This window comes from Panthera pardus, unplaced genomic scaffold (assembly GCF_024362965.1).
Source record: "Panthera pardus isolate Hobbes unplaced genomic scaffold, ASM2436296v1 HiC_scaffold_25, whole genome shotgun sequence".
NCBI classification, from domain to species: Eukaryota; Metazoa; Chordata; class Mammalia; order Carnivora; family Felidae; genus Panthera; species Panthera pardus.
In genome coordinates, this window is record NW_026526821.1 from 25,340,543 (window position 1) to 25,358,721 (window position 18,179).

The window sequence follows — 18,179 nt, forward strand, 5'->3', positions numbered from 1 at the left end:
TGTGTTCCTTCCAGATGTTTCTGGGCATTTATAAATATGGAACAAATAATTACAACAGGCTGATTATGTGTCAGGTTCTTTCAGGTTCTGGGGACACATTCCCTGCCCTCATGGGACTCTTGGGATCTGTTGGAAGAGACTTACACAAATGGGAAAATCAGAGGGTTTCCTGGAAGAAGTGATGCTTGAGCTGAGAGCTGTAGGATAGTTACCTGAGGAGGAAAATAAGAACCCACTTAGCAGACAGGGCATTGTGGTCAAAGGCCCCAGGGCAGGAGAGAGAGGGGCACAGAGGACCTCAGAGAAACCAGTGTGGAGTTCTGATGTGAGGGCTAGAGTGGAGAGAAGTTCAGTGTTGGGGTTTATTCAGGGGACAAGGACTCACTCGTGAGCCTGAGATAGCAGTGACATACCCTGTTTTATATTTTAAAAGCTCCCTTTTGCTGCTGTGTGTTGGATGAACTGCAGAGGGGCCAGAATGGCAGAGGGGAGGGTAAAAAGGACCGAGTTGAGTTTGAAAGGGGAGGGGAGGGTGACTGGGAGGCGATCCACACGGATCTGTTTAACCCTTAGGTGAGCTTTCTCTGAGCCAGGTCCTATTTTAAGCCCTTTACAGTCAGTGAGTCCCCACAACAATCCTATATGGTATCTACTATTACCCCCATTTTGCAGAAAAGGATACAGACGCTCAGCTGAAGTCCCTTGCAGGTCTTACCCACAAGGTGTCAGTCTGTTCTGCAGTTTGCTTTGCCGACCCTACAGTGGTGTGGGACCTGCCCTCGGTGCCCCCGCCCCGCGCAGCCCTCTGTTCTGTTGCTGGCTGTGTAGTACTCCCAAGCAGACCGTCACTTGTCATTTACACAGCAGTCCCTGCTGACCGTGAGCCCTCGGGTTGTTCCTTACTCCACAGTTGCCAACCCTCCGGGGGCCTCTGGTAACAGCTGCAGAGGGGAAAGGTGTTGGGAGTTCTACGTTGTGCAGCTCTTGCCTACCTGGAGGCTGGAGTTTGCCTTTCCAGTCGGGAAGGCGAGGCCCTAGAGAGGGGCGGGCGGGGAGGGGGGCCTCCGCGGCCAGCGGGGCAGGGGGTGGAGCCGCGGGGGGCGGGGCCCCGGGCGTCCGCGCCGGCGCCGATGGGCGGGCGTCCCCCGGAGTCCGAGGCGGCGGCGTCCAGAACCCGGAGCCGCAGCCCAGCCCGAGCCGAGTGGGTGGCGGCGCCATGGCGTGCGCGGGGCTGCTCACCGTGTGCCTGATCCGGCCGCCCGCGCCCGAGCCCCGGCGGTCCCCCGCGCCCGTGCCTGCCGCCGGGCCCGCCGGACACGCGCTCTTCCAGGACGTGAGTGGGGAGCGGGCAGGGGGCGAAGGCTCTCTAGCCCTGGGGTTGTCAGTCTCTCCAGGTCTGTCTGCTCTCTCCCTGTGTCTCGCTGGGCTCTCAGTCTTTCGCTGTCTCTCCTTACCCCCGTCTCTGCATCTCTCAGTCTCTTTTTCTGTCAGTGTCTCTCTCTCTCTCCAGGTCTGTTTGGGGCCCTGCTTCTGTCTCTGGGTCTCTGCCTCTCACCATCTCTCTCTGACCCTGCTGTCTCCATTCTCCCTTATCTTTGTCTCCGTTCTCAGTCTCTCACTCTCCTTATCTCCTGGTTTGGTGTCACTGCCCCTGCTGCCCCCCCCTGCTGCCCCCCCCCCCGCCCCTAGTCCACCCCATGGGGATGATGCAGTGGGGGCTGTCAACACTTGATCACAGGAGCAGTCCCCTCTATGGCAATCCCAGGCTGGGCTGACCCAGTCAGGGGAGGCTGGAAGAATAAACAGCCCCCCAGACTGCTGATCCAGGGCTGATCCCAGAGTCCCATAGATCTGACCCAGGGGCCATGGAGTCCCATAGTTCGTCAGGACTGCCCACAGTGGTCTGTACCTCCCTCCTGTGTGTGGCAGGTGGCCCTGCAGCGCCCCCAGGGGCACCAACTAAGGGCAGCCTAGCCAGGCCTCAGTCACTGCCTCAGGCCCCTTCCTCCCCTAGTGCTCAGCCCCATCCTGGCCCATTCACTACCCCCCCCCCCCCCCCCCCCCCCCGCTCTCAGCTTCAGAGGTCTCTGCCTGTGGGAAAGACGGAAAGACGGCACTCCTGTCCACTCCCCGCTGCCCCCAGTGACTCAGCACCTTGACCGCAGTCCTGGATTGAAGGAATCTGTCCATCCCGCTTCCCAGATGGAAAAACCAAGGCCGGAGGAGTTAGAAACATGTCCACAATCACACAGAGGCAGAGGCTTGTTTGAGTGTGGCCCCAGGTGCCCTCATTCACAGCATAGCACCCCTTCTTGCCATCTCCATCTGCCCCAGCCAGGCCACACTGGGCTGCTGTGTGACCCGAGACAGTGGCAGACCTCTGAGTCAGGCTTCTGGCTAGGGGTTAGATTCATCCCAATGCTTCACTGACCCAGAGGTAACAGCTGGAGAGGAGTGGCATTCAGGACATGGAGTTGTTAAGGGTTCTTTGTCCAGACTTTGGCCGGCCCCTCCTTGCCAGGTGTGCTGGTCTCCCATTTGCTGGGCTGCTTTGGATGACCTGGGAGTCTCTGGTCCCTGATCATGTCTTGACTCTGTCCCTTTCTGCCTCTGTTGCCCTTCATCTCTGCTTCTCTGTAAATACAGTCTGTCCACCCTTGCTTTCTGCCACTCCCACTCCCCTTTGCACATGTGTGTGCGTGTACACACACACGCGCGCGTGCGAGCCTGCCCAAGGCCTTCACACTGAATCAGCCTCATAAGAAGCCCTGGCCCTGGAATGGTTAACCCCAGACACCCACAAAGAAAGGACTAGCCACTGTTTGCATATCAGGGTCTTAAGCACACAGGGAAAGAGCCTTGAGTGGGCAGAGTCTGGGATGGACCATGGCCATGCTGCAGAGTTAAGGGGTTCAGGTCTGGGACAAGTAGTGCCCAGGAACTTGGCCCATTTCCCCACCTTCTTCAAGCTGGGACTGTGGCAAGGGCTCATACCTCAGACAGAACCCAGGGTAGCCTCTGGGTGTGGGAGGTGGGGGTGCTGGAAGCTGGTGTGGAGCACCCCCTGTGGGGCCAGGACCTGCAGGAAATGTGAGCAAGTGGTGAGACCTGCTGTGTGATCTTCCTGTGCTCCCCTTGTTGGAAAGCCTCCCACAGGGCTGATCTGGGCAGGGGTTTAGGACCAGGCTGGGCAAGAGGAAAGGCAAGGTTGTGGGGGGGTAGGCTGGCCAGCTGGGGCCCTGATGAGCTGGGTGGGGGCATCCTGCCTCCTAGGCGGCACTCACAGCTCCCGTCTGTGCCCCTTTGTCCTCCAGGTTTTCCGCAGAGCAGACAAGAATGGTGAGTGTGCCTTCCCTTGAGTCTACAGTGTGGGGAGGGGTGGGGGCCATCAAGGAGGCTCAGGGGAGTGTCACGGGTTTGGGAGCACAGTCTAGAATGGAGAAAAATCTTGGGAAGACCCAAATCAGGAGAATCAGTCAAGCCGTCCTTCCCAGAGGGGGTGCCATTTGGAATTCAGTTTGGCAGGATGGAGAGTGGAGGGAATGTGGTTTAGCCAGAGGCTGGAGGTGGGGGCATACTCTCCCACAATGCCCCGGGCACAGGTATGGATAACTCTTCTATATGATTTCATGTTGTCCTCACAACCAACAGCTAGATGGGAATTCTTCATCCCATTTTACAGACTAAGGAGCACAGGCCCAGAGAGGTGAAGCAGGTTGCTTGAAGTCACACAGCCTTTAAGTGGTGGGTCTTGAATCCAGGTCTGTGTGATGCTTGGTTCCAAGCTTCCTGCGTAAGGGGCTTGGAAAGGTTGGGTGATGGAGATGAGGCTGTGGGGGATTGTGCTGTTAGATCTTTAGAGGGCTCAGTAACTTCCCATATGACCAACCACCTGGACCCAGGGAAGGCTTGCACAGGATGCTGCTGGGTCCAGGGAATCAGCTTCCCCTGCTCTGGGTCCTGGGCAGTCTCAGACCCTGGTTTGGGAAAACCTTGAAAGCTAAAGCAGGAGCCCTCAAGGGAGCCCACGATCAAGTTGCTGCCCACAACTTGGAGCAGCCCACTGTGTCCTGATTGGCCAGGTGAGGGTCTGAGCTGAGGCAGCCGGTCAGCCTTGGCCTTACTTCCATCTGGGGTCTTCAGACCCTTTGGTGTTTCAGCCTCCTGGAGACAGGATCGTGTCCCAACCCATTGATCAGCCAGCACACATTTGGATCATAGCACTCTGTCTGGGGAGGCTCAGACCACCCCACCCCCCCAGCTCTGCTCCCCCAACCCCATCTGCTTAGAGACCTTACAGGCAAATTCCCGGTGTCTTTGGCCATCCCCCTGGTGCTCTTAGACTATTCCATAGCCGCTGTGAAGAGAAGGGCATTCCCTCCTGAGCCTGCCAGCCTGCGGCTTCTTGCAGGGGCTCCAACTCTTAGGAAGATCTCATCTGCCTCCTGGTGGCTTCTCTGTGAAGGGTGTGGATACAGAGCAGCCTGGAGCCAGGCTTGGCGGGCAGAGACTGAGCCCCCAAGTCCTCCGAGTGATGTCTAGGTTCTGCCATGACCTGGCCATGTCCCAGGCTTTCCATTTGCTTCTTCATTTGGCAAGCATTTATTGAGTCCCTATGCAATGCCATGTGTGTGCTGCCTTGTCCTTTGGGTGCCTGAAGAGTGGGCCCTGTTGCCTTAAGTGAGCACCCCTGGAGACTCTTTTGTCCCCAACAGCCAAGTCCCCGCAAGCTCAGAATTCCATTCCACCTGGCCAAGTAGCTTTAGGAGGTCTGAAGCTGGTGGCAGGGGTGCAGCCAGGGGTCAGGGATACCAGCTCTGCTCTCTGCTCCCACCCCAGATGATGGTAAGCTCTCATTTGAGGAGTTCCAGAATTACTTTGCTGATGGGGTTCTCAGCCCTGGGGAGCTGCGGGAACTGTTCAGCGGCATTGATGGGCCCTCCACTGAGTGAGTACGAGAACGGGTGGGTGAGCTGGGTGTAGATGTGAAGCTAGGCTCTCCCAGCCCCACGGTGTCCCCTGCCTCCTTATGGAGGATGGGGGGTTGCATAGGGAGAGAGGTGCTAGGGCTTGATGACAGCTTTACCCGCCCACTCACTCCCTCCCTGGCTCCAGCCTTGTCCATCACACTCCTTCCAGCTGGGACCCCAAAATAGCCCGGTCTGAGTCACCAGCCGTGGTTCAGCCCACAGGTGTCCCCCCACCCCCCTCCCCATTCCCGCTTCCTGCAGGGACAAGGGGATGCCTGAGGATAGCTGGGCCTCACCTGCTTCCACGCATCGATGCAGGTTCATGAACATGCACATAACTCCCCATGTGTGCTCCCACATCTACGGGCCTTAGCAGGAGTCTGCATGCTTCCCTCCCCATGCTTCCTCATATGGGTGCATACACATACACAGCTGTCCCTCCCTCTCCCCCAACATCTCCTTAGAATAAATTTCAAACTCTGGGTCAGCGTTCAAGGCTTCCATGCCCTTCCCTACTCTGAGGCTTGGGCTGGACCTTTTATTTGCAATGTTGCCACCTCCCCACCACCAGACACTCTGATCAAATTCCTTGTCCTTGCAGGCCTAACTTAAGCACCCTCCTTCTGGAAGTCCTCCCTAACCTACCAAGTAATACCCCAGGCCTTCTCTGAACTTCCCCGGACCTGGTTTTCCCTTCCCAGCTCTGATTATACTCCTCTCTGGCCTGTGTCCACATTTCTCTCCCTGGTCCTGAGATCCCCTTGGAGGCCAAGAGTGGGTCTGAATTTTTGCCCTCAGTAATACCCTTGCTGCCCCCATTGGCCCACTGAGCAGCTTAAATTGGGTGGAGGCAGAAGCAGCCTCCTCATCAGGCTGAGCTGGGGTGGGCAGTGGGAGGAACATTGGCTTCAAAGTCTCAGGTCACCAAGCTTAAGTCTGTGGGACTGAAGCGTGCCTCCTCTTTTTCCTGCAGCAATTTGGAAACGGAGAAACTGTGTGGTGAGTAGGTCCACAGGAGCTCTGGTCTCCTGGCGCCCCTGGGCAGGTGGGCGTGATGTTCCTTGGAGGCTGTTCCTTCTCTCCTAATGGAACAAGATGGGCTTGCCTCAGGATATGAGGCCTGGTTGGCTGTTGAGGAATCCCAGGTTGGGTAAATGAGGCCGCGTAGCAGGAGTAGGGCGTGGTCTGGGAACCTTTGAGCACCTTCTCTGCCTGCAGACTATTTCTCAGAACACCTGGGTGTCTACCAGCCTGTGCTGGCCGCACTGGAGTCACTGAACTGTGCCGTGCTCACTGCCATGGACACCACCAAGCTGGTGAGTGGAGGGGTTGATGGTGGAGGGCCTGGAATGAGGGCAGGGTGTCTGCTGTCCTATGGGAGCCTCTACTGTCATGGCTCAGGGCTGTGAAGCTAGAGGCTTGGGTTCTCTCCCACATTCTGGCTGTGTACCTTTATCTCTCTGGGCCTCAGTTTTCTCATCTGTAAACTGGGGATGATAATAGAGCTTACCTCCAGACATTTGATGTGACAGAGAAATGAGAATGAAGGGAGGGATTTTTGCCTTTCGTGTTCTCTATTCCCAGCACCCAGAGCTGTGCCTGGCACACAGCAGCCACTTGCTACCTGGAGCTCCTGCTGCTGCTGTTTTTATTATTGGCCAGACCTAACTATTGTGGGGTATCAAGCCCAGGACCCAGCAGGGATGGGCTGGGAGGTGGGCATACTCACACACAGCCACAGGCCCATGCTGGTATGTGGAACCCGGTGGGGCAGGGCCTGGCCTGAGGACACGTGTAAGGCAGGCAGGCATGTAGCACCCAAGTGTTTGTATGCATGCGTGGCCACATGTGCATACAAGCACAAACAGTGCTCACAGCCAGGGCTCTAGGCTCTTGGAGAGCGACTTCAAAAACACAAGCCACCCCTCCCTTTGTATGTTTCTTTTAAGAAATGTCTCCACCTCCCTTTGTCCCATAGCTCTTAATAAGGAGGCAAGGAGGGAACAGTCAGGATTGTGTGTGACCCCATATTTACAGAAGGGGAAACTGAGGCCTTCAGTGAGTCAATGATCAGCTAAGGACAGGGCTTCCTTTTCTGGTTGCTTCTCCATGGGTTTTAGTAGGTTTTCTGCTGTTGAGGCTTGGCATAGGATGGGAATCCAAATGGTACATGATGAGCAGTTGATGTGTTGTGATAATTTCCATATCTGTGGCCTGGACACAAGTGGGAGTGTTAGCTTCCTTGTTGCCATGGAAACGGGGCCCTGGGGGTAGGCACCTGGACTGACTGGCACTGGTTATGGTAGATCCAAACTGCAGGTCAAAGTGAGGGTCCTTGGGATCTTGACCACCTCCTCCTGGCTCAGTAAGGGGTAGGAGTGACCCATCAGCACATGATGACTCTGCCACCTCCAATCACTTGAGACTTTTATTTGGCACTCAATGCTCTGATAAAGCTATAGCTCAGCCCACCGTGTCCCTCATGTGGCACCTCCCCTCCAGTCCAACATGACTCAGTTGAACACTTCGTGCACCAGCCTGGAGCCACACTCCTGGTACATGGCCCGAGTTATCCAGCGCTGTTGGAAGGAACGCAAGGAGGCCACCATGGAGCCACCTGTCCACACTGCTGTGCCACGCCCAGGCTTGGCCACCAGATGAGGCCGCAGTGCCCCATAGCCGTGCCTCCGGCACTGCGCCTCTAGCTCCATTTCCAGGCGCTCAGTGAAGCCAGGGAAAAGCGTGGAACCACCGGCCAGCACCACGGTATTGGCCAGCCGCGTCCTTAGAGTCGCAGGGACCCTCTGCAGTGCCTGGAAGGCCAGTGCAGGCAGTCCTGGCTCGGCCTGGCCTAGCAGACTCGGCTGGAAGATGGGTTCCGGGCAGCGGAAGCGCTCGCTGCTGAGGCAGACAGAGCACCCGTTGCCTAAACAGAAACTGACCGGATGGTGGCGGTCAGAGTTATGAAGGTCACCCTCAAAGTCCAGCGACACATAGCAGCAGCGCTTCTTGAGCTGTGTGATGGCCTTACGGGGCAAGGCCCGCAGCGATGGATCAGGGCACGTTGCCACCAGCAAGTCCCGCAGGTAGCGCGACAGGGTGCTCCCTGCGATGTCCAGCCGGAAGGTGGCCTCGTGCCACGAGTGGCCCGCATAGACGGGTGTGGCATGGCACACGCCTGCACCTGCCTCTACGGCCAGCCCGCTGAACGCGCCAGTGGAACAGAGCGCCAACAACGCCGTGCTGGCCATGTGGCACGCAGGCACCACCAGGGCCTCGAACAGCAGCTCGGCCACCTTCTCGCGGCTCGCGGGCGGCGCCGACGGCGAGTCACTCACTAGCACGGGCCACTGCTCCGGGCACACCCGCAGGCCGCCCACCAGCAGGCGCTCCCACAGCCCCTCCAGTGCCTCCCAGTCCACCACCACGCCGTGCTTGATGGGGTGCGCCCGTTCCACGCCGCCCGCCAGCCCGCAGCCGGGTGCGCGGGTACACACCGGCCGGTCCCAGGTGGGCACCAGGCTGGAGCTCTTCAGCATCAGGCGGGGCTGGCGCTCGCCCCCGAAGCCCGCCTTGATGAAGCCCGAGCCCTGGTCTACCACCACCGCCACGCGGCCCAGCGAGGGGGGCCGACGGACCCGGCGGCTCCCGGACCTCCCGGACACCGACGCCACGGCGCCACTCCCGGCTCGACCCCGCCCTTCGCCAGAGGCCCGGCCCCCGGCCTCACTGGAGGCCCGCCTTTCAGCTCTTGGCTCGGGCCCCAGGCCTAAGTCTTGGCCTTTCTGGTTACAGAACTAGCGCCCTCGATTCTTGGCTTCGGCCTCTGGTCCTGAGCTCCCACTCTTCCGGCCAGACTGGACGTCTCTTTTCAGCTCTTGGCTCTGCCCACAGGCCCGAGCACCCGCCACTAATTTGAGTGTCAGTCTCCACTCCTGCGGGCTCCGGCCGCTTTTGGCCCTCTTTGCCCTCCTGTGGCTCAAGGCTCAAGACCCACCTTGCACCAGGCCCACCCCTCTGAGGACGCGCCTCCGCTATGTGGCTCCGCCCCCTCAGTCCTGGTGGACGTAGACGTTGAGAGGGCCTCGTTCAATCCTTCTAGATGAGAAGCCTCTGGGAGCAGCAGGGCTCTAACAATGTTGGGGCCTTGTGGCAGTGTCCTCCGGACATATATCCTTACTTGGGTACCCAGGAGTCCAGCCCAGTCCTTGAGCCCCAGAAGGTCTCCTGGCACCTCTCTCTTGGCCTTGACTTAAGGTAAGAGGGGGTGGTCAGAGAAGGAAGGAAAAGAACTCGGATTGGACTCATTGTGACCTCAGTCCTGAGGACCTGCTGTATTCCACAGACCTCTCCCATGAAAACTCCCTGGACCCATCCTCTCTCCTGAGACAGGGCCAAGAGCAGTGATTTTGGCATCAGGGGATCTGGCCTCAGCTGTCCAGCACAACCAGAATGCTTCAGATTATCCGATGTACTCTGGCCGATGTGCAGCAGTCCCCTCCCCGCTCCCCACCTTCCTTCATGCTGAAGGGAAAGCTCTTAATCACAGATCTGTAGCCACTCATAGGATCTATGTGAGCTCAGCCCTGAGGGGCCCAGGCAGCCCACATAGGGACACTGCCTCCAGGGGCTTCCATGTATGGACTCCAGTGGACCCAAGGAGTTTGTGACTCAGTTCTGAAGATGACTCACTGTGCCCCCCTGAGCAAGTCCTAATCTCTCTCTGGGCTCACCTTCTTCCTCCAGAACGCACTAATAATCCTCACATAGGAAAAAGGCCATTTCTAGTCTCTGCAGAGTCTATTATTCTCTTTAGGACCATTTCGGTTGCAAGTAGAAGACCTACTCAACTGAGCTTAAGCTAAAATAGGGATTTGATTACAAGGATCTTGTAGGCCTTATGGACGCCAAGAACAAAGATGAAATCAGGTTTCAGGAACAGACTGGACGCAGGGCCTAGCTGCAGGATGTGTACAGGCTCTGCATTGTTTTATTCTTCTGAAGACTGGCTTCAGCCCATGCATGCTCACATAGAAAACAGTCTCTCACATCTCCTGAATTACAGTCCCAGGAAAGAGGCTGATAGGACCAGCCTAGGCCAATCACGTATGGCCAGGATGTGTGGTCACATTGAAGGACATGGTTACCTTGATTGTAACCACAGGGATGGCAAGAAAGGGTATGTTTTTATAAGCATTTGGGGAGATGCCGTGGGTCATGCAACCTCCAGCCTGAAGCAGGGGATACGGAAGGGATGTCGATTGTGTTGACACTAACGGAAGTGCATCTGTAGCAGAAGCCGGGCCTGTCTTTAATGAGCTGGGACCTTCACCCCCTGCTGCATCTGTCCCCTTTGGGACATTCTGAGGTGGTCACCAGTGGAAGGCTGGCTACAGGTTCGGTAGGGCTGGGGCAGCACTCAGGTCTGGAGCTGGGTTTGGGGCCCAGGAAAATGAGAAGCAGCTGGGTCTTTCTCACAGATAACATGCCAGGCCTCTCCTGGGTGGATTAGGGAGGTGAACCTTGCATTGGAGACCACAGTGGCAATATAGCCAGAGCAAGGGTGAGGATATGAGTCACTCAGAAGCCCTAGAGGGAAAGACTAAGGCTGGGGGCTGAGCTTGCATTTGACAACAATAAGTTTGGGCGTTTCCCTCTGGGCTTTGGAGAAATCAGTGGGAGCTTAGGAGCAGAGCCAACTGTCCTACAGACAGCTAAGTGGTTTGGAAGAAGTCTCTGACTGCAATGTGGGGAAGGGGATGGCACAAGGTAGGGTGAGGGACAAGTGATGAGGTGGCTTGGGGGTTACCAAGCAGAGTGGGGTAGGAGTGAGGGGTCAGAAGCCCCCAGACCCCAGCCCCTCCTCCTGGGTGCTCTCACAGGCAGAATGTGAGTCTCAGGCCCCAGCCCAGCTGACCGTGGGACCCTCACAGTTTTTTCCAGGATGGTGGTGTCTGTTGCCTCCGCCCCCTGCCTAAGAAGGACTTGTGGATGTTGAGGACTCTTGAAGATGTTAGGTTTCGGCTGGAGGCAGGTCCCTCCTCCTAGCGTGCCCACACCGGGGTTTGCCCAAACTCATCTCCCTTGGGCCTGCAAACCTGAAGGTCTGACCCGGGCCTGGAGCTGGAGGAGGAGGAGGGAAACAGCTTCCCTCCACTGTGGCAGGGTGTCCCTCCCCACCTGGGGGCAGGGGTTCTGACGCTTGGGACACAAGGAAGGAGAAGGCTCGGTTTTGGCGCCAAGCCATTGCCGTTGCTCGGCCCTCAGTCCTACCATTTCATCCGCGTCTCGCTCTGGGCCCGGTTACCCCCGCCCAGCTCTGCGCCTCCTCAGACAGAGCCAGCAGGCGCCAGGGGTGCTATGCGCTCTTTATTGGGCCACGGGCCGGGCGCTCAGGGCCGCGAGCGAGGGCAGCGGCGCCGCTTGCGCGGCTGCTCCTCGGCGGGGTCGGCCTCGCGGTTCGCCTGAACGTCGGTCAGCAGGCGCGAGTAGAGCCGCTGCCAGCCCTGCGCGACCTTGGCCCCGCCCCCCAGTCCGGGCGCGCCGGCCGCGCAGCGCCCCTCCTGCAGCCGCGCGTCCAGCAGCAGCAGCAGGACCAAGATCGTCTTCAGGTCTCGCGCGCGTGCGCCCTCGCACCGATCAGCACAGTCACCCGCTCCTCGCAGCGTGGGCGCCGCCGCCGGGGAGCCCACGGGGGCGCCCGTCGCGTCCTCGCCTGGACGCCCGGGCCGCGCGCCTGAGCCCGCCGCCACGTCGGATAGCTGCTGCTGCTTGTCCAAGGGGAAAAGTAGCACGATCTTGGCCTGGGGCGGGGCGGGAGCGTGAGGGGGAAGAGCGTACAGCGCCTTCTTCTTGAGGATCCTCACCCACCCAGATCCAGTCTCCCAAGACTCTGCCCCCTTTACATTTCCAGGACTCCCGCTCTCCTCCCGTGCTCGGGGGCGGGAGTGGGTCTCTCCGGGTGCCATTGCCCAGGACACCTGCCTTCCCTCTGGAAACGTTCACCCACCGTAGCTGACCTCCTCAGACTTGCACCGTCTGCGATTGTGGGATCTTTGCCTGCCCTCCCAGCCTTAGTAGCGGGACTCTCACCCACCCGGACCCCCTCCAGGGCCTCTGCCCACTCGAAGAAGGGGAAAAGTAGCATGTTTTGAGGCTGGGAGCTGGAAAGGGGGCATAAAGGAGCTCCCTGTGCCCATAGCCCCTGCGGTACCAACTAAGGCTGATTCACCACGCAGAACCCTCTACTTCTCTGTGGGGAGTTGGGAGAATCCCTTCCGGCCCACCCTCCTGGATTCCGGTCTCCTAATTTCTCCTGGTTGCTTGAATCCCTGCCCTCCCTCTGGGCTTTTAGGACCCAACCACACCACGTGGGTTCCTGGGACTGCCATCTTCAGAGGGGTTATCCAAGCCCTTCCATGCGCCTCGGACTTATGCCCACAAGGCCTAGAATCCCAGCATCCCCTCCTGCCCGCCTGTTCAAGTTCCCCTGACTCCCACCTGCCCTAACACCCTGGCACTCACGTTTGGCTTCTTCCGCTTGAGATGGCTGAAGAACTGCTGTTTCCACCCAGCCTTGTCCATGTCAGGTGGCCTCTCCCTGCAGGCCTGCTTGCGCACTTTGGTTCTCTTGTGAGAACTGTTGTTTCCCATGGCAGGGCTGGTCACCACTGGAGGCCACAGCCCATGCTGCCTCTGCCCTGCCCTCTGGCTGGGGGAGGGGCACTCTTGTCCCCACTCTATCCTGGGGAGGCCACATTGTGACCTCATAGGTCAACCTCACCAGCTGTAGGCTCTAAGCTCCTCCTCCCAGAACCCACAGGCGAATCTTGGCTACATTTACTCTGGCTGTGACTTCTGGCCTTGGTTTCTCAGCTGTAAAACTGGGCTGATAATCACAAATAAGGCAATGCTTGTAAGGCGCTTAGTGGTGAGTAGAGACGAATTTTTGTGGTCCCGGTTTGAATTCTGGCTCTGCCACTAACTAATTGTGTGATCTTGGCCCAAGGTAATTAATTGCTCCAGGCCTCAGTCTTCTCATCTACAAAATGGGGTCCATTATGGTTTTTATAAGTTGTTATGAGGATTAAATGAAATTCTGCTTGGAACAGGGCATGGCACAGAGTGGGTGCTTGTGGCAGCTGGGTTTTTTGGTTGCAAGCAACAGAGACTCGATCGACCATCTTAAGCACTCAAAAGGGAATTTATTGGAAGGATTTCAGAGAGCTCAGAGCATGGCCAGGAAGTCTGGAGAACGAGGCTTGGAGACAGGGCAGAAACCACTGGCCTAAGAGTGAGAGCACCTGGCCCCCATTCTGTTCCTGCCTCCCTGCTCATGAGCCTGGCCCAGCAGGGCCCATCTGATGGCTGAGCAGAGGCAGGTCATGGAAAGAAATGAAGCCCCTGATGGATGTTGCCTCTGGAGCCCTTTGTGGAGGGTGGGCAAGCACCTGGACTTTGGCTTCTCAGGACTCCCATCCTGGGCTGTGTCCTATGTAGGAATTAGTTCACTGAAGTTTTTCAACCGCTCGGTGAGACGGCTATTATCCTCCCTGTTCTCTAGGTGAGGAAACTAAGGCACAAGGAGGCGAAGGTAGTTGGAGAGTCTCTGAGCATCTCAAATGGGCAGTGTAGGGACTGGCCTGTCGGCCTTGTCTCTCTGCCCACATTGGGAGGGGCTGAGTGGAGGCTAGTGATGTAGGAATCAGTGCTATGTGTATAAGGACAGTGGCCTGGCTGTTTTGTATCTGCAGCTCCTAGTAGAAGTTAAGTATTTGTTGCATGGATGAGTGCATGAATGAATGCATGCATAGATCATGAGTTTAGGGCCAACTGGTGAGCATGGGGCCACATCACACCATCATTTTGCCTCATGCCTTCGGATGCCATGTGACCTGCCTTACACCCCCCTCTCTCCCCCCGCTGCCACCAGCCTGGCTAAAGGTGGTGGCCCAACAGGGAAGGGGCCTTAGGGCCCAGAAAATGGCAGATGCCTCCCTGTAAAGGTGGCCTTACACCTCCCAGAAAGGGAGGCCAGGCCCTGCTCCCAGTCCCAGAACTGTCCTGCTCTGGTTGCACGCTCTCTGCTCTTCATGCTGTACTATTGCTTGGATGGGCAAGGGTAGGGGAGCAGGACAGTGGCTCCCCATTCAGAAATATATGCTTGGGGCCAGGGTATGTTGAGCATGCTCCCTCTGCCCCCAGGAATATGAGCGGGCCTCCAAGGTGGACCAGTTTGTGACCCGCTTCCTACTGCGGGAGACGGTGAGCCAGCTACAAGCCCTGCAGAGTTCGCTGGAAGGGGCGTCAGATACCCTGGAGGCCCAGGCCCGTGGCCCACGGTACGTGAGGTGCCCTGCTGGTCATTGTCTCCACATTCCAGGGCCCTCAGCTTTCATCACATTCCTCAGCTCCAGCATCCCAGAGCCCATTATTCTTGTTCTCGGACAGGGAGGCCAAGAAGGGGTGAGAGGGAGCGGCTGGCTGGGCCTCAGTGTCCCAGGAAGCCTGTCTTGCTCCACCCAGGCCCAGCCCTGTGCAGGGGCCCCAGTCCTTGGCCTGTGGGTCTGGGAGCAATGGGCTGACCCTCCACTTCTCTTAGGTCAGATGAAGACAGCGAGGAGGTACAGAGCAGGCCCCATGGCTGCCGGAGGGCAGGGCGCAGGGCCCCGCGGAGCGTCAGTCGGTCACCCGCCTGGTCTCCTGGCTCCTCGGACACAGGTGCCCCTGGTGCCCACTCACCCACTGCCCCTCAGCTCATCCTGAGAGGCTTCCCAACCCGAGGGGGCCCATGCCTGACTTCCCCCCATGGGTGTCCCACCCCAGGGCAGAGCTCAGAAGCTGAGATGCAGTGGCGGCTCCAGGTCAACCGTCTCCAGGAGCTCATTGACCAGCTTGAGTGTAAGGTGAGTGACCAGGTGGCCAGTGCCCCAAGGGGGAGGTTCTTCCTGGAATCTACATAAGCCAGGCCTTGCCCACACTCTGTGTCCCCCACCGGGGGCCTTGCCCACACTCTGTGTCCCTCATAGGCCCCCCGGCTGGAACCCCTGCATGAAGAGGAGCTTACCAAGGGGCCTGACTCGGTGAGTCCAGGAGAGGGACAGGCAACTGGGTATTGGGCCAGGATGAGGTGCTCATCAAATGAGGGGTTTCACGGGGCCTGCTGCCCGCTTGGCCTCTGTGTTACACACATGCCCATTTCTCAGGCTTGGCCCAGCCCTCGTCCCCCAAGCCTGGCAGGTGCTGGGTTCTGGCCCTTGCTCTGTGACCCTGTAGAAATCACTGTGTCTCTCTGGGTATTAGTTCACTTCATCTGCGTTCCTGAAAGCTGGGTCTGGGGTGTGTGGGTGGAGGCTAGAGGGGGAAGTGGTGGCATGCTGCTGGAGGGAGGGACAGTGGCCGGATCAAGGCAATGATCTTGGCCATGAGGAGAGGCTGGAGGCAGGGATGCTGGGGGCCAGGTTGGGGCAGGAGCTTGACCTCACGGTAGGCGGGGCTAGTGCAAGTCAAGAAGGGCGGAGTCCTCCTGAAGGCCACAGCCAGTCCTTCCCCTGGGCCCTGCCTCGCCCCGGCTCACCAGGCTGCCTCTCTTGCCAGCACATCCTCCTGGCCCAGAGGCAGGTGCACGTGGCAGAGGAAGCCCTGCAGGATTTCCACCGTGCCCTGTGCTGCTATGTGGACTTCACAGGGGCCCAGAGCCGTTGCCTGCAGTGAGTCCCTAGCTGGCTAGTGGGCTGGCCAAGGTCACGGGAGGGGGGTGAGCAGGGCAAAGTGCTGGGGCTGGGCGTCCTTGGCCAAGGCTCCCGTCAGACACCCAGGCTGGGTGGGCAGTGGTGGTGGTAGCCTGGGCCTGGCCTGGCCATCTCTTTGGCCCCACAGTGTGTCTGCCCAGAAGATGCTGGACAATGCCTCTTTCACCCTATATGAGTTCTGGCAGGATGAGGCCTCCTGGAGAAGGTATGAATGGTATCTGAAAGCTAAAGTTTATTGAGTATGGGCCCTGGAGTGAGTCAGGCCTGGGTTCAAACCATCCTCTATTAATCACTGGCTGTGTGACCTCGGGAGAGTTACTCATCCACTCTGAGCCCCAGTGATCTTTCCAAAATGAGAGTCATAATAGGTCTACCCTTCTATGAGCCAAACGAGATGGTGTATGAAAAGCTGAGCACGATGGCAGGAACACAGTAGATGGCGGGCACTCAGTGAATACACACTGTTACCACCGTGCCACGGTCTATGCCAAGCACCCACGTATTATTTCACGTCATCCTCCCAGTGTCCCGGTACAGTAGGCACTATTGTCCCCATTTCACAGAGAGAGAACTGAGGCTCAGAGCCAATGTGAGGCAGGACCGGGATCTGAATCCAGACAGTAGGACAGGGTGGGGGTGGGGAGCTCTCAGCCATGTGGTCTTGCTCTCCGAGGGACCAGCTCCAGCCTCAGGTCACTCCACGGCCCTCCCCAGGCACCAGCAGTCCGCCTGCAGTAAGGCCTTCCAGCGCATCCTCATTGACCACCTGCGAGCTCCAGACACCCTCACCACTGTGTTCTTCCCAGGTATGCTGTGGCCCCCGACCCTGCTCTACAGCCCTATGGAGTGGCAGTGGGCCCCTGATGGCCTCTGACCCTCAACCTCTGACCCCTAGCCTCCTGGTGGATTATGAATAATAACTGAGCCTGACCTGCATAAGCCAAGGCCCTGGGGCCCTACCTGCCTCCTTCTGGAGCTTCTCGACTGGTCAACTCAGCACCAAGACCAAGGACGCTGCCACTCTTAGAACTGGGGCCGGGCTCTCAAAGGTCCCCCTGCCCCAGACCTAGCTGGCGGAGAGTCTCTCAGCCCAGGGATCAGGGACTGGGCTGCTCACTTTCTATTTATTTATCAGTGTATTTTATTGTTTGTAGCTTTGGCCTCTGAGGCATTCTGGCCTCTGCCTGGCTCAGGAAGCTTGGATTTGGTCACCTCTGTCCCAGCCTTGTGTGACACAGAGGAAGGAGGTCGCTTCCCTCTCTGGGTGGGCCTCGGGCTGTCTGGCTGCCTAGTGGGTACCCTGCTTTCTTCCTGCTGTCTTGGGGCCAGGCTTCTGCTCTTCCTCAGCCAGCAGCAGAACAAGGGCTGATGCTCAGGGACACCCCCCCCACCCCCCCCCCCACCAAACCTTGACCCCTGAGGCTGGGCCGGATCCGTCTGCAGTGTGGGGTAAGGACCTGGGTGTCCCCATCACCCTCCTGGGTTAGCAGGCTTCCAACTCTTCCAGCACCCTTGGCTGCACCAGAGACCTCGTCAAGATCCTGGGTTGGTTTGCATGTCATTTGCATATATTTTGCATGTTCATGCCTACCCACACTCAGGGCACTATGGGAAGTCCCAAGGTGACCTTGCCAAGTAGCAATAATTTGGGCCCAGTGTCACCTGCTCCCCCCAGATACCTCCAAACCCCGACCCCCAGCCCAAGACCCCAGCACAGAGGCAATAAAGGCAGTGGTCACCTCTGGTGTTGTGTCCTCTCTCTCCCTCTGCAAGAAGTCCAGGCCCTGGGGTTGGTTTGCATCTCAGATGAGAGATTTAGGGCAGACAACCTATCCTTAGGAATCAGTCAGTTCCTATCTTGAGCTCCCTTGTGAACAGATGATGATGATGATGATAACTTAAATCACAGCTCGTCTCCGTTTCCTCAACTCAGGACCTTCTCAGGCTCACAAGCCCTGGTTCTTGGGCCTTGTCTGGGAATGGGAGTGGACTGGATTGGGTCTCTGCTCTCAACCCCCCGAAAGTCAGCTGGCCGTCCTAGCTTCACCACCACCCTCGTTGCCAACATGATGTGGTCTGAAGTTGGGGGCACAGAACCTTCTTGGAGTCCCAGATAGTGTAACTGCATGCCTGTGAGAAGTTCTGTCCCAACAGAACCTTCCTCCCCACGGCCCCCCTTCCAGACTGGGTTTGTCACCACCCATGTCACCTGACAGAATCAGGTGCAAAATGGCCAAGTTGGTCCATCCAGGCACCAGGGGGCCCTCCTCTGAGCCATCTGGGGAGAGGCGACTGCCACAGTCGTGGGTTCTAAAGGGGAGGCACTTGGCAACACAAGAGCAAAGGATGGCCTCTGACCTGGTCTGGAAGGTGTTGGGGTCAGGAGTCTTTAGGCCGGAAACACACGCTCAGGCCCTGAGGGGGAAGAGAGCTTGCCTCACGAACTGAAGGAAGCCCA

At 58.1% G+C, this 18,179-nt stretch overlaps 3 protein-coding genes across 4 annotated transcripts; 1 reads left to right on the forward strand and 2 right to left on the reverse strand.

The window, feature by feature from the left end:
• The first annotated feature begins 1,119 nt into the window (after positions 1-1,119).
• On the forward strand, positions 1,120-17,464 carry NECAB3 (N-terminal EF-hand calcium binding protein 3). Of its 2 annotated transcripts, XM_019458770.2 has the most exons (13): positions 1,122-1,333; positions 3,315-3,339; positions 4,840-4,948; positions 5,944-5,969; positions 6,189-6,286; positions 14,175-14,311; positions 14,572-14,690; positions 14,796-14,875; positions 14,999-15,052; positions 15,567-15,679; positions 15,849-15,926; positions 16,436-16,527; positions 16,617-17,464. In XM_019458770.2, exons 1-13 carry the CDS (start codon positions 1,217-1,219, stop codon positions 16,643-16,645), a joined length of 1,077 nt encoding a protein of 358 aa, XP_019314315.1. In that variant the 5' UTR covers positions 1,122-1,216; the 3' UTR covers positions 16,646-17,464. The 2 variants fall into 2 exon arrangements, with proteins under 2 accessions (XP_019314316.1, XP_019314315.1); XM_019458771.2 differs by lacking the exon at positions 15,849-15,926 and having other exon boundaries at positions 1,120-1,333.
• On the reverse strand, positions 7,383-9,535 carry ACTL10 (actin like 10). The gene is made up of 3 exons (XM_053890709.1): positions 9,484-9,535; positions 9,151-9,221; positions 7,383-8,755 (listed from the first exon to the last, which is right to left on the reverse strand). The coding sequence occupies exons 1-3, from the start codon at positions 9,533-9,535 to the stop codon at positions 7,484-7,486; spliced, it is 1,395 nt and encodes a 464-aa protein (XP_053746684.1). The 3' UTR covers positions 7,383-7,483.
• On the reverse strand, positions 11,325-12,807 carry CUNH20orf144 (chromosome unknown C20orf144 homolog). The gene is made up of 2 exons (XM_019458773.2): positions 12,495-12,807; positions 11,325-11,773 (listed from the first exon to the last, which is right to left on the reverse strand). Exons 1-2 carry the CDS (start codon positions 12,738-12,740, stop codon positions 11,363-11,365), a joined length of 657 nt encoding a protein of 218 aa, XP_019314318.2. The 5' UTR covers positions 12,741-12,807; the 3' UTR covers positions 11,325-11,362.
• Positions 17,465-18,179: the final 715 nt, after the last annotated feature.

Bases quoted from the DNA above. Each gene is read 5' to 3' on its own strand.
- NECAB3 (XM_019458770.2), top strand. From the start codon at position 1,217: ATGGCGTGCGCGGGGCTGCTCACCGTGTGCCTGATCCGGCCGCCCGCG. The intron at 14,876-14,998 runs GTGAGTGACCAG...TGTCCCTCATAG, and splicing joins TTGACCAGCTTGAGTGTAAG to GCCCCCCGGCTGGAACCCCT. The intron at 15,680-15,848 runs GTGAGTCCCTAG...TTGGCCCCACAG, and splicing joins GCCCAGAGCCGTTGCCTGCA to TGTGTCTGCCCAGAAGATGC.
- ACTL10 (XM_053890709.1), bottom strand. From the start codon at position 9,535: ATGAGTGGCTACAGATCTGTGATTAAGAGCTTTCCCTTCAGCATGAAG. The intron at 9,222-9,483 runs GTGGGGAGCGGG...TCTTACCTTAAG, and splicing joins TCCCTTCAGCATGAAGGAAG to TCAAGGCCAAGAGAGAGGTG. The intron at 8,756-9,150 runs GTAAGGATATAT...TTCTGTAACCAG, and splicing joins CTGGACTCCTGGGTACCCAA to AAAGGCCAAGACTTAGGCCT.
- CUNH20orf144 (XM_019458773.2), bottom strand. From the start codon at position 12,740: ATGAGGTCACAATGTGGCCTCCCCAGGATAGAGTGGGGACAAGAGTGC. The intron at 11,774-12,494 runs GTGAGTGCCAGG...GCCCCGCCCCAG, and splicing joins TCAAGCGGAAGAAGCCAAAC to GCCAAGATCGTGCTACTTTT.